The sequence below is a fragment of the Serinus canaria genome, chromosome 13 (genome assembly GCF_022539315.1).
Source record: "Serinus canaria isolate serCan28SL12 chromosome 13, serCan2020, whole genome shotgun sequence".
Classification (NCBI taxonomy): Eukaryota; Metazoa; Chordata; class Aves; order Passeriformes; family Fringillidae; genus Serinus; species Serinus canaria.
The window spans coordinates 2,217,302-2,228,796 of NC_066327.1; the positions used below are offsets into that span (position 1 = coordinate 2,217,302).

General features: G+C 56.9%; 2 protein-coding genes across 12 annotated transcripts in view; both read right to left on the minus strand.

Moving 5' to 3' along the window:
- LOC115484229 (protocadherin gamma-C5-like) overlaps positions 1 to 11,495 on the minus strand; it is a 208,813-nt gene that overhangs the window by 48,651 nt on the left and 148,667 nt on the right. The window contains exon 1 of one of the 11 annotated variants that reach the window (XM_050979633.1): positions 9,917 to 10,671. The exons of the other annotated variants lie outside the window; for them this stretch is intronic. Coding sequence (XP_050835590.1) covers positions 9,917 to 10,465 — 549 coding nt within the window. The 5' untranslated portion in view covers positions 10,466 to 10,671. Of the gene's footprint in view, positions 1 to 9,916; positions 10,672 to 11,495 lie in introns of those variants that run through there. 11 annotated transcript variants of the gene reach the window in all.
- On the minus strand, positions 1,919 to 4,655 carry LOC127060106 (protocadherin gamma-B5-like). Its single transcript, XM_050979672.1, is given in 2 exon segments — positions 1,919 to 2,392; positions 2,394 to 4,655. Coding segments are annotated over 2 exon segments (2,556 nt in total). The 5' UTR covers positions 4,476 to 4,655.

Here is an 11,495-nt window from a genome sequence, read left to right on the forward strand (position 1 = left end):
TGTCAGTGGAAACCGCGACCCCAGTGGTGTCATCTCGCTTATTCTTTCTTCCAGTTCAACTTCTTTGAAGCTGGGCGCGTTGTCATTAATGTCGGTGATTTCCACTTCTATTCGGTAAACCTGCATCTGTCCCTCCACTACCAGTTCACAGCGCAGCACGCATTTCTCCACCAGCCGGCACAGCTGCTCTCTGTCGATCCTCTCCGCCGTCACTAAATGTCCCGTCTTCCCTTGCAGAGTGAAATACTGTGTATTACCTTCCGAGACAATGCGGACGCCGGGATCGCTGAGCGCCGGCAGAGGCAGCTCTAGGTCTTTGGCCATGTCTCCCACGAACGAGCCCTTGGGCATCTCCTCGGGCACCGAGTAGCGCAGCTGCCCCCACGCCACCTCCCACGCTGCCAGCAGGACCACCCAGAGCAGAGCTCGCTGCCGCCGGCCCCAGCGTCTCCCCGCCGCGCTCATCTCCGCAGCGGCACCGCTCGTTCACTTGCAGCTGCTCGCCGCCAACCCAGACAGCTCCGGCTCCGACTCTGCTCCCAGCTTCTGCACGGTATTTCAGCCACCGCTCCTCCGTCTTGCTAGAGAATGACTCCGCAACGCGGACACGCTCGTAGTCCTGCCTGCCGCCGAGCCTGATACCGAGCGAACGAGTGATCCAGCGGGTCCGCAGCGGGCGGGGCTGCAGCGATCCGAGCTTCCTCTCGCTCCTCTCGGTCAACAGCGGCGCCCGCAGCCTCCTCCCGGCACTGCAGGCACCGAGCGCTGCCCGGCGCTGCGCTCCTGCCTTCCCACGGACAGCTCGCGGGGTGGGACATAACGGCTGAGAAAACGTCGCTTTTCGTACAGCGCGGACGTCCTGCTCGGGCTTTTGACCTCTGGTTTCATCCTCCACCCCTGAAGACGTGACAGAAGTAAGACGCCTCCTCTGATTGTGCTATTCCTACCGCCCGAGAAAATGTCTTTATCATGATCGTATAACCTGGATGACACTATCCCTGAATGTGACGTCTGGGGTATCACGAGATTTACTGCATACGATCAAAAGTGCAAACTCCTCCACCAGTTCCAGTTTTTATATGAGTCGGGCTTGAAGAACAGCCTTTCAGTGGATCAAATAGTGTTAAGGAATAGGAGAACTACTCATGACAATGTTCACAATGTCACACAATGTTCACAATGGTCATACACAATGTTCACAATGGTCATGAAATCCAGCACTGCACGGAAGGTCGGTCCCATTTTTTGCCTGCACATTCCACCTTACTCCTAATAAATCTGCAGTACTCCCCGTTCTCAAATAACGACTTCAATTTTTCATTACAATTTTACTCAATACAGGCATGACAAGGCTCACTCTGATGAATTAATACTTGGGTATTAAGTCAAGTATCGGCACCATGTAGATGATGATGGCACTAAGGTCAGGCACAGAGTTCGGTTACTAAGCAGATAAATACAGAGCTGGCTCCACCCACAGAGAGCTTTTTTGAAATCCTAAATTAACCGGACTAGCAGTGTAAGCATTCCTACACAGCCTTCCCGCAAAAAAGGGGCTTGGTCCGCCTATCAGAAGGTCCAAACACAAAGATTCGAGGAAAAGCTGTCGGGAAGGAAAACTCTCCACATGAACCCCATCACGTACATCTCCTTCTACACAATAAAAATGCACCTCCTTCATTAATAACGCGTATCAATTAGGAAAACATAATATTCCTAAAGAAAATCTTTCAGTTAACCAGAATGTATCACGAATTAAAATGCGCTTCCAAACTGCTGAACGGGAGGAACCTCCAACTGAGCCGACCAACCCCACAGCAAATGAGGCAGCAATTACCCATTCGCAACAAGTGATGAAAAAAGAGCCACAAAAAGGGATTCCACTGCATCGTGGAATAAAAGATAACCAGAAACAGAATCAAGGAAGAAACGGCTGCAAGAACTCGCTGCCACCAGCATGTCGTTCTTTAAAGGCGCAGAAGGAAGAATTCGCTTTACAGACCTCAAGTGCATCCAGGTCGGCCAGTGGCTCTCCCGTCACGGCGGTACTGCTCGGGCTCGGCTTGTCGCAGCAATCCCCGCCCAGAAGCTCCTCCGCCGACAGGATGGGCACCGGCGGCGGCGGCCAAGCGGCCTCGGGCACGGCTCGGGCCGGCGCCGCCACGCACAGGTTGTAGGAGTAGGGCAAGGTGCCCTCGCAGAAGTCGGCCGGGAAGGCGGCGCCGGCCAGGGAGAAGCGCTGCGCGCCCAGGCAGCGCAGCACGGCGGGCGGCCCGGCCCGGCGCAGCCGCACCACCACGGCCAGCGCCACGCTCAGCACCAAGAGCGCCGACAGCAGCGCCAGCGCCAGCACCAGGTAGAACTGCAGCTCGGCCGCCGCCTCGGCCGCCCGCCGGCCGCTCGCTCAGCTCCGGCAGCGCCTCCTGCAAGCTCTCGGCCAGCACCACGTGCAGCGTGGCCGTGGCCGACAGCGCCGGCTGCCCGTGGTCCTTCACCACGGCCACCACACGCTGCTTGGCCGCGTCCCGCTCGCCCACGGCGCGCGCCGTGCGCACCTCGCCGCTGTGCAGCCCCACGCGGAACAGCGCCGGCTCCGACGCCTGCACCAGCTCGTACGACAGCCACGCGTTGCGCCCCGCGTCCGCGTCCACCGCCACCACCTTGGCCACCAGGTAGCCGGCCTCGGCCGAGCGCGGAACCACCTCGAAAGGCGGCGCCGCCGCCCCTCCCGGAGCCTCTCCCGCCGCCGCCGCCGCAGGCCAGAGCACCCTGGGCGCGTTGTCGTTGCGGTCCAGCACGAAGACGCGCACCGTGGCCGTGGAGCTGCGCGCCGGCGAGCCGCCGTCCTGTGCCCGCACGGCCACCGTGAACTCGCGGCACTGCTCGTAGTCCAAGGAGCGCTGCGCGTACAGCGCGCCGCTCCGCGCCTCCACCGACACCAGCGCCGCCGCGCCCGCCGCGCCCGCGCTGCCGCCCGCCAGCCAGTAGCTCACGCGCCCGTTGGCGCCCGCGTCCGCGTCCCGCGCCTGCACGCGCAGCACCAGAGCGCCCGCCGCGTTGTTCTCCGCCACGTACGCGCTGTACGCCGCCTCCTCGAACTCCGGCGCGTTGTCGTTCACGTCTGACACCTCCAGCACCAGCTCCGTGCTGCTCCACAGCGCCGGCCTGCCCCGGTCCCGGGCCACCACCGTCACCCGGTGCTCCGACGCCTGCTCGCGGTCGAGTGCGCCCGATGTCACCACCTTGTACGAGCCGCCCGAGGACGCCACGATCGACAGCGGCGCCTCTCCCGACAGCTCGCACGACACCTGACCGTTCTCGCCGGAGTCCGGGTCGTTCACGTACAGCACGGCCACCACGGTGCCGATGCGTGCGTCCTCGGGCACTGGGCTCGACAACGACAGAATGGTGATCTCGGGCGCGTTGTCATTCTCGTCCGTGATATCGATCTGCACTTTGCAATGTGACACTAAACCCCCACCATCCTTCGCCTCCAAGCCGAATATGTATTTACTCTTCTCCTCGAAATCGAGGGGACCCGCCGTCCTGACCTCCCCGCTTTCGCTGTCGATTGTAAACAAAGCGCTGATGGTGCCGTGGACGTTGCTGAAGGAGTACGAGACTCGCCCGTTGGTGCCCGCGTCCGCATCTGTCGCCTGCACCTGCAGCACCAGCGACCGCGCTGGCAAATTCTCGGCCACTCTCGCTTCATAGACACCTTTGCTGAAGACGGGCGGGTTGTCATTTAAGTCCGTCACGTTGATAAGAACCTGAACAGTCCCGGATCTCACAGGGTCCCCGCCGTCCAGAGCCATGAGCACCAGCTCAAAGGAGCTCTGCTTCTCCCGGTCCAACGCTCTCTCCAGCACCAATTCTGGCTGCTTGCTCCCCTCAGAGCTCTCCTTTAAGGCCAGAGAGAAGGACGGGTTGCTGGTGAGTTGGTAAGTCAACAGTGCGTTCGTTCCCACGTCAGCGTCTTGTGCCCTCTCCAGGGGAAAACGAGCACCGGGAAGTGTCCATTCACCAATCTCCAGTTCCAGAGCAGCTTTGCTGAACACGGGAGAATTGTCGTTCACGTCCTCAATAGACACCTCGACGCGGAAAACATTCAGCGGGTTGTGCACCAGCGCCTCGAAGCTGACAGAGCAGGTCGCCGAATCGCCGCACATCTCCTCCCGGTCCAGCCTCTCATTCACGTACAGGTTCCCGTTCTCCTCATTCACCCTGAAGTATTTCAGCTGCTTCTTGCCGGCAGACGCCACCTGCAGCTTGCGCGCCGGCAGCTCGTCCGCGCTGAGCCCCAGGTCCCGAGCCAGCGGCCCCACGAGGGAGCCTCTGCCCAGCTCCTCGGGGATGGCGTAGCGGAACCGCTCGGCCGCCGCCGGGCCCCACACGCCCAGCAGCAGCAGCAGCAGCGCGGCCAGCAGCGCTCGCCCGCCGCCCGGCCCGCGCCTCTGCCGCCGCCTCACCGCCATTCTCTACCCACTGCTCTCGCCGCGCTCCTGCCTCCTGCCGCTGCCCTGCCTCCCTTCCAGCCGCTCTCGCCGGCCACAACAGACACCGCTGAAAGACAGCTAGCCAGCTCGGGTCGCCTCTCGCCGCAGCTGCTCCTGCCGCTGCTGCTGTTGGCGGTGCCGCTGCCGCTGTGGCCGGCGCCGGGCGAGCGAGCAGCCTGCGGGGGCAGGACGCTGCGGCGGCGGCGGCGGCGGCGGCTCCAGCGCCGCTCGGCGGCGGCCAACAGCGACACCCGGAGGCGCCGCCGCGCCACTGCAGCCGCCGGATGGCCGCGCTCAAGGGGGCCCGGCTTTGGGCGGGGCTCGGCGGCTGCACCGGCCCCGGGGGCTCTCCCCGACTGCAAACAGCCCGAGAAGAAGCTCAAGCTCGGTGTGACTCCAGAGGCGTTACTAAGTCAGATGCCATGTTGGGCATTCTTTCAGTTTCTTGTCATTTATTCCCATTGAAACCTCAGATAGAAGTATTCGTGGCAGAGCAATACAAAATGGATCTAAGATGCTCTTAAAAAATTCGTAGTTAATCTATAAGAACACGGAATGATATTCTAGAAAGGTATGACGTTGGGAACCTTTCAGCTCCCCCTCACGCATCTTGAATTCTGCTTCCCTTACATGGGACACATTAGCTTGAGAAACAGATCAGCCTAAAGCAAAGTTTTAGAGTTTTGTGATAAGAATGAATAACGCTTATTATTTTTTTTCTCTGAATCATGGAATGTCTTCTTTTATGTCCCCATACTTGAGAACCTTACAGCGAATAAGTGCAAAGTCATTTCTGAGTCTTTCATTGAACCAATGGAAAATGTTTCACATCAGAAATATAAGCCGTTGCATCTGAGCAACTTGGCTCCTTATTGCTGAATGTCTGTCATTCACTTTCAGCAAAGGGATCACAGGGAAAAAATGACACAGGCCTAGACCCCAGAGATGAAATCTAACTATTTTCCAAAAGAAACCCCTTTGGCACACCAATTTCCTGGATCAAAACCAGTCTCTCAGCCTACTCGAAGTGCATTCTAGGTCTTCAGACACATCCAACATGGGTCTGGCTATTTAGACAATGCTCCTGAAACCACCAGAGTTTATAAATTCATGTTCCCTATCCTGTCACTTGTAGCTACACCACAAAGGAAACTGTCTTGTCCCAAGCACACAGGACCTCAAACCACACACCCCAGCCACAGTCATTTCTTTGGACCATGAAAAAAGAGAAAGAACTTGGAACCACAGGTGAGGCCCTCATCAAATTACAAGGACAAATGGAACTTTACACATTTCTTTTATCTCTTTCAAACCACACCACAGGAAATTCCCACACTGGCCCTGTCTCTGGATAGACCAACTTCTCTGTCATCTCACAATACAAATCAAATTTTGAGAACAGACACTATTAAAAGTCGCTCTCACATCTTTTCAAATCCCAAGAATCACAACACAAATGCATGCACAGTGATTTTTCTGCTCATCACAATAATCCCAACAATTCTGAAATGTGTAGCCTATAAGACATCAGCAGCTCAATTTGTGATCCAGTCATCAAAGTGTCACTCAAAGATAACACCACCTTTGTCCAGCACATGGGTCTTCTGGAGGATGCCTGACTCTCCTGCTCTGAATGCAAGGTTTCTATCTGTGCCAAAAATTACCGTTCGTGAAAACATCATGAAAGTGAAAACTGCTGAACACACAACCTGGCCCTTTGAGTCAAATGATAGAATATCAAAAAATGAAGACACCTTTAGACAGTTTTCAGAAAGTCATGAATAAATACATCAATCAAAAATATGCATGCCTTGTCTCCCACATTACATTCTCGCAAACAAATCTCTCCTCAACACCTTTTGCCATCAAAAGAAAAGTTCCTCACACAGCTTATCATCGCCGTGGATAAAGTTTCACTTGTCAACCTGAGTACGTGACAAGCATGAGTAATTCTTCCAGTAAATCTTTAAGAAAACACCTGTATGAAAACGAGCAAGGCAGGAGGTTTACATCTGCAGAAAGGAGAGGGTTAGCAAAAACTCTTAATGATGATGGCACCAAGGTCAGGCACTAAGCTCGGGTACTTAGCAGGTAAGAATACCGAGCTGGCTCCACGCAAAATTCCCTTTATGGCACTTGCCATAAGAACCTAATTAAACCGTTCATTAAAAAAACACAACAACCTGCGAACACACAGGAAAAACCTCCCAGGGCTCAGCACACAACTCAATTTAAATCTGTTATGGCAAATTTAGCAGGGAAGAAGAAAATCGTATTGCACAAAAGCAGGGCTGAGAACTGAACAAGGAAAAGAGGAAACAATGTGTCTCCTGTTTAAAGGCCCTCCACACTCAGGTCACAAGACTCTTGTCTCCAGCGCTAAAAAACATCCAGGGTATTCTCTAACCCTCATAATCTGCAATAACATGAAATCAAACCCCAGCTAAAAAAACTTTACATCCACCACCATCAGGCCATCCACATTTATCGGGAAGGGCAGTTGGATTTCTCTGCAAGGCTCAATAGCCTGACATTTCAGATTATCTCAACAGGAGTAGGTATAGGAGAAGAGTATCTGGGAGTGAAACATCCGAAAAAACACTCACACAGGAGCTCACACCACAGGCCATGCTCACAAGTCCTCAATGTAATTTATTTATACAGTAAAAAAGGAAAAATGCGAGGAACTACAACTGCGGGTCTCATGTAACAACTAGGACAAAACTAATTTCTACATCATCTTTACACCTTTCGAAATTAAAAAAAAAAAAAAATCACAGCAAATTTTTAATCTGCCCTGTACCTACAAAAAGAGATTTTACACCATGGCCAAACATTATGCAAAAGAAAGCTACAACAGAAGTCTGCCTTCTTTGAAAGATAAATGGTAGGCAAAACCTCTCACTGTCTGAGAATAATCGCTGATACCCGAAGGAAATGAGCGCTACAAACTAAAATAAAATATTGTCAAGAGCATAAACGATACCCAGCTCTAAGAGGGCCTCAATCATCACAACAACTGCTCATCCTCCTTCAGCACATGGCTAACTTTGAAGGTACACGATTCTCAAAGTTTAAAGTGATGTTACACAATGGGCGACTCAGTGTTATTTCAAAAGACCGTCAACCTGCTCAGGAACAGTTCCTGTCGGGGAAACATCTGAACCTCCAAAAAATGTAAATGCAACACATCCATTGAGAATACGGAAGGCTGAGAGGAATTACACAAGTCAGGAGAAGAAAAGAAGAAACAAAACGCAACTCTATAAAAGAAGAAACCTTCAGCGAAGAGCAACCTCCCTTTTGCGACCGTGCCCACCAAATATAAGGCTGAACACGGACCCCAGGTCCACCAACCCGGGGCAAGAAGCACAGGGCCCCAGAACGCCGAAGAAAGAAACCTTGCTTTCCTTCTTTGCAATTCTTCCCAAGCCGTACACAGACCACGGGAACAAAGAAGAGGGGGGCAGTGAAGGGAAATGCCGCACAAAGATTTTGGCCCCACAAACTCACCGAGGGAGGGGCGGGGTCCACGGGGAGGACGCCGGCAGGGTCCTCGCCCCCGAGCAGCGGCGCGGGCTCGTCGGGCGGCGGCCGGGCCGGGAGGGTGTCGCAGGAGCTGCCGGCCGAGAAGCGCAGCTGGCTTTTGCGCGAGTCGGCCGTGAGCGACACGTCGTGCGAGTAGGACTGCAGGAAGGCGCGCACGCCGTCGATGCCCACGAAGTGCGAGACGGGCACGCCGCGCAAGGCGCCGCTGTCGGGCGGCAGCAGCTGGCGGCGCTGCCAGCGGCGCAGGCGCAGCGCCAGCAGCAGCAGCAGGAAGGCCACGAAGAGGCACGACACGGCGGCCACGGCCAGCACGAGCCAGCGCGTCAGGCCGGCGGCCGGCTCGGCCGGCAACGCCGCCTCGTCGGCCGCGCTGCCCAGCTCGGCCAGCAGCTCGGCCACGCTCTCGGCCAGCACCACGCTCAGCGTGGCCGTGGCCGACAGCGCCGGCCGCCCGTGGTCCCGCACCAGCACCACCAGGCTGTGGCGCGCCGCGTCGCGGGCCAGCGGCGAGCGCGCCGTGCGCACCTCGCCGCTGTGCAGCCCCACGCGGAACAGCCCCGGCTCCGTGGCCTTGGCCAGCTCGTACGACAGCCACGCGTTCTGCCCCGCGTCCGCGTCCACCGCCACCACCTTGGCCACCAGCGCGCCCGCCTCCGACCGCCGCGGCGCCAGCTCCACGCACGACCACGCCGACACCGAGCCCGAGCCCGCGGCTGCGGCCGGCGGCGGGTACAGCACCTGCGGCGCGTTGTCGTTCTCGTCCACGATCTGCAGCCGCACCGACACGTTGCTGCTCAGCGCCGGCGCGCCGCCGTCCTCCGCCCGCACCCACAGCTGCAGCTCGCGCAGCTGCTCGTAGTCCAAGGAGCGCAGCGCGTACAGCGCGCCCGTCTCCGCCTGCACCGACACGTACGACGACAGCGGCGCGCCCCGCACCCGCCCCTCCGCCAGCCGGTAGCGCACGCGCGCGTTCTGCCCCCAGTCCGCGTCCGTGGCGCGCACCGTCAGCACCAGCGCGCCCGCCGCGTTGTTCTCCGCCACACGCGCGCTGTAGCGCTCCTCCAAGAACACCGGCGCGTTGTCGTTCACGTCCAGCACCCGCAGCGCCAGCACCGCGCTGCTCTGCAGCGCCGGCGACCCGCCGTCGGCCGCCCGCACCGTCACGTTGTACTCCGACACCTGCTCCCGGTCCAGCTCTCTCGCCGTTACCACGCGGTAGTAGTTGCCCTGCGATCTTTCAAGCCGGAATGGGTCGCCCCCATCGAGTGAACAGCGCACCTCGCCATTAGCCCCCGAGTCCCGATCATTAACGTGCAGCAGAGCTAGCACTGTCCCCGAAGGGGCGTCTTCAGAAATCTCACTTAATGCCGACCTCACCGAAATCACCGGAGCATTATCGTTTATGTCTGTCACGGTGATCGTGACTTTGGCAGTGTCGAAAAGGCCTCCCCCGTCACGTGCCTGCACCTCCAGTTCGTAGGAATCGCCTTCCTCGAAGTCCAGGTTTTGCAACAGAGTGACAGCTCCACTCTCAGAGTCCAGATGGAAGATATTTGTGGCTCTTTCTGTTATTTTCTTTAAAGAGTATTTCACGAATCCGTTCAGCCCCTCGTCTGCGTCCGTGGCCGTGACAGTGACGAGGACAGAGCCCACGGGCACGTCCTCGGGCACACGCACCGTGTACTCCGCCTGGCTGAACACGGGCGCGTTGTCGTTCGCGTCCAGCACCGTCACGCGGATCCGAGCCGTGCCGTCAGTGCCGGATCGCCGCCGTCGATCGCCCTCAGCACCAGCTCGTGAAACGCCGCCTCCTCCCGGTCCAGCGCCTTGGCCAGCACCAGCTCGGGACGCTGATCGCCGCCGGGGCTCGCCTGCACGGCCAGCGAGAAGTGCTCGTCACCGCTCAGCTCGTAGCTCTGCAGGGAATTCCGGCCCGAGTCTGGGTCGTGAGCCTCGGGTAAGGGAAACCGTGAACCCGGGGCTGTCGTCTCGCTTATTCTCTCTTCCACCTCAAAATCCTTGAAGCTCGGCGCGTTATCGTTAATGTCCATGATCTCCACTTCTATTCCATAAAACTTCATTTCCCCCTCCACTATCAGCTCACAGCGAAGCACGCATTGCTGCACACTCTCGCACAGCTGCTCTCTGTCGATCCTTTCCGCCGTTACTAAATGTCCCGTCTTCCCGTGCAGAGCGAAATACTGTGTATTACCTTCCGAGACAATGCGGACGCCGCTGTCTCTGATCTCCGGCAGCTGCAGCCCCAGGTCCTTGGCTACGTCGCCCACGAACGAGCCCTTGGGCATCTCCTCTGGCACCGAGTAGCGCAGCTGCCCCCACGCCGTCTCCCACGCCGCCAACAGGACGGCGCAGAGCAGAGCTCGCTGCCGCCGGCCCCGGCGCCTCCCCGCCGCGCACATCTCCGCCACGGCACCGCAACACCGCGTTCCACTCACGCTCCGACTCCCCGCTCGCTGGTGCTGTCGCCGGCTTTTCTGGCTCCCTGCAGAACGACTCTGTAAATCGGGGACGCTCGCAGACCGCTCGCCGCCGAGCCTGATACCGAGCGAGCGATCGAGCGGGTCCGCAGCGGGCGGGGCTGCCGGTAGCGCTCCGAGCTTCCTCTCACTCCACTCGGTCAACAGCGGCGCCCGCAGCCTCCTCCCGGCACTGCAGGCACCGAGCGCTGCGCAGCGCTGCCCGGCCTGCCTCTCTCACAGGCAGCTCTCCGGGAGGGGACAGTTGTCACCGAAACGTCGTGGCCAGCTCTGTAAAGCTGTCATTTCTGCAGCCGCCTTCCAGCAAAAAATGGGATGGAACAGAGCTGAACTTTCTTTAGAGAGACAGAGGTATATTCTCTTTGGAGTACAGCAGAAAAAACCCATTAACCAACAGGATATTACCCAGCAGCAATCAAAGACTCTGTCTTTCGCTTCGGGAAATAAAGATGACGAAGGAGGAAACATCCACTCCGTTTTCCAAAACCCATCATGTATAATTAGCAGATCTTATTGCATGGTGTAGAATCCCCCTGAAATTTTGGTAACTGCTAACATTTCAGATGAAACTAACTTTTTAGACAAAACTTTTCAAGTGAACCTGAACTTATGATAAACCAAAAGAAAAGCTAAGATGAACCCGAAAAATTTTGGAAAACACAAGTTAAACGGCAAAACGATGGGCTACACGTGTAAACAGTGATAAGCCAGGAATTTACACGAAACAGGCTTATTTCAGTTGTTCATAAAAACCTGGCATTTATGCAGCGGCCTTCCGAGAAAAGATGCAAAAGGCCGGAGGAAGAAAAAGGGGAGAAGCATTCATTATAAAGGAATGACACGTACTATCACACTATGACATGTATGAGTACGTCCCATTTCAAAGCCAAACGCCAAAAGACAAGTAAATAAAGAAGACTTTTTTTCCTACAGTTGTTACCCAGGGGCAGAC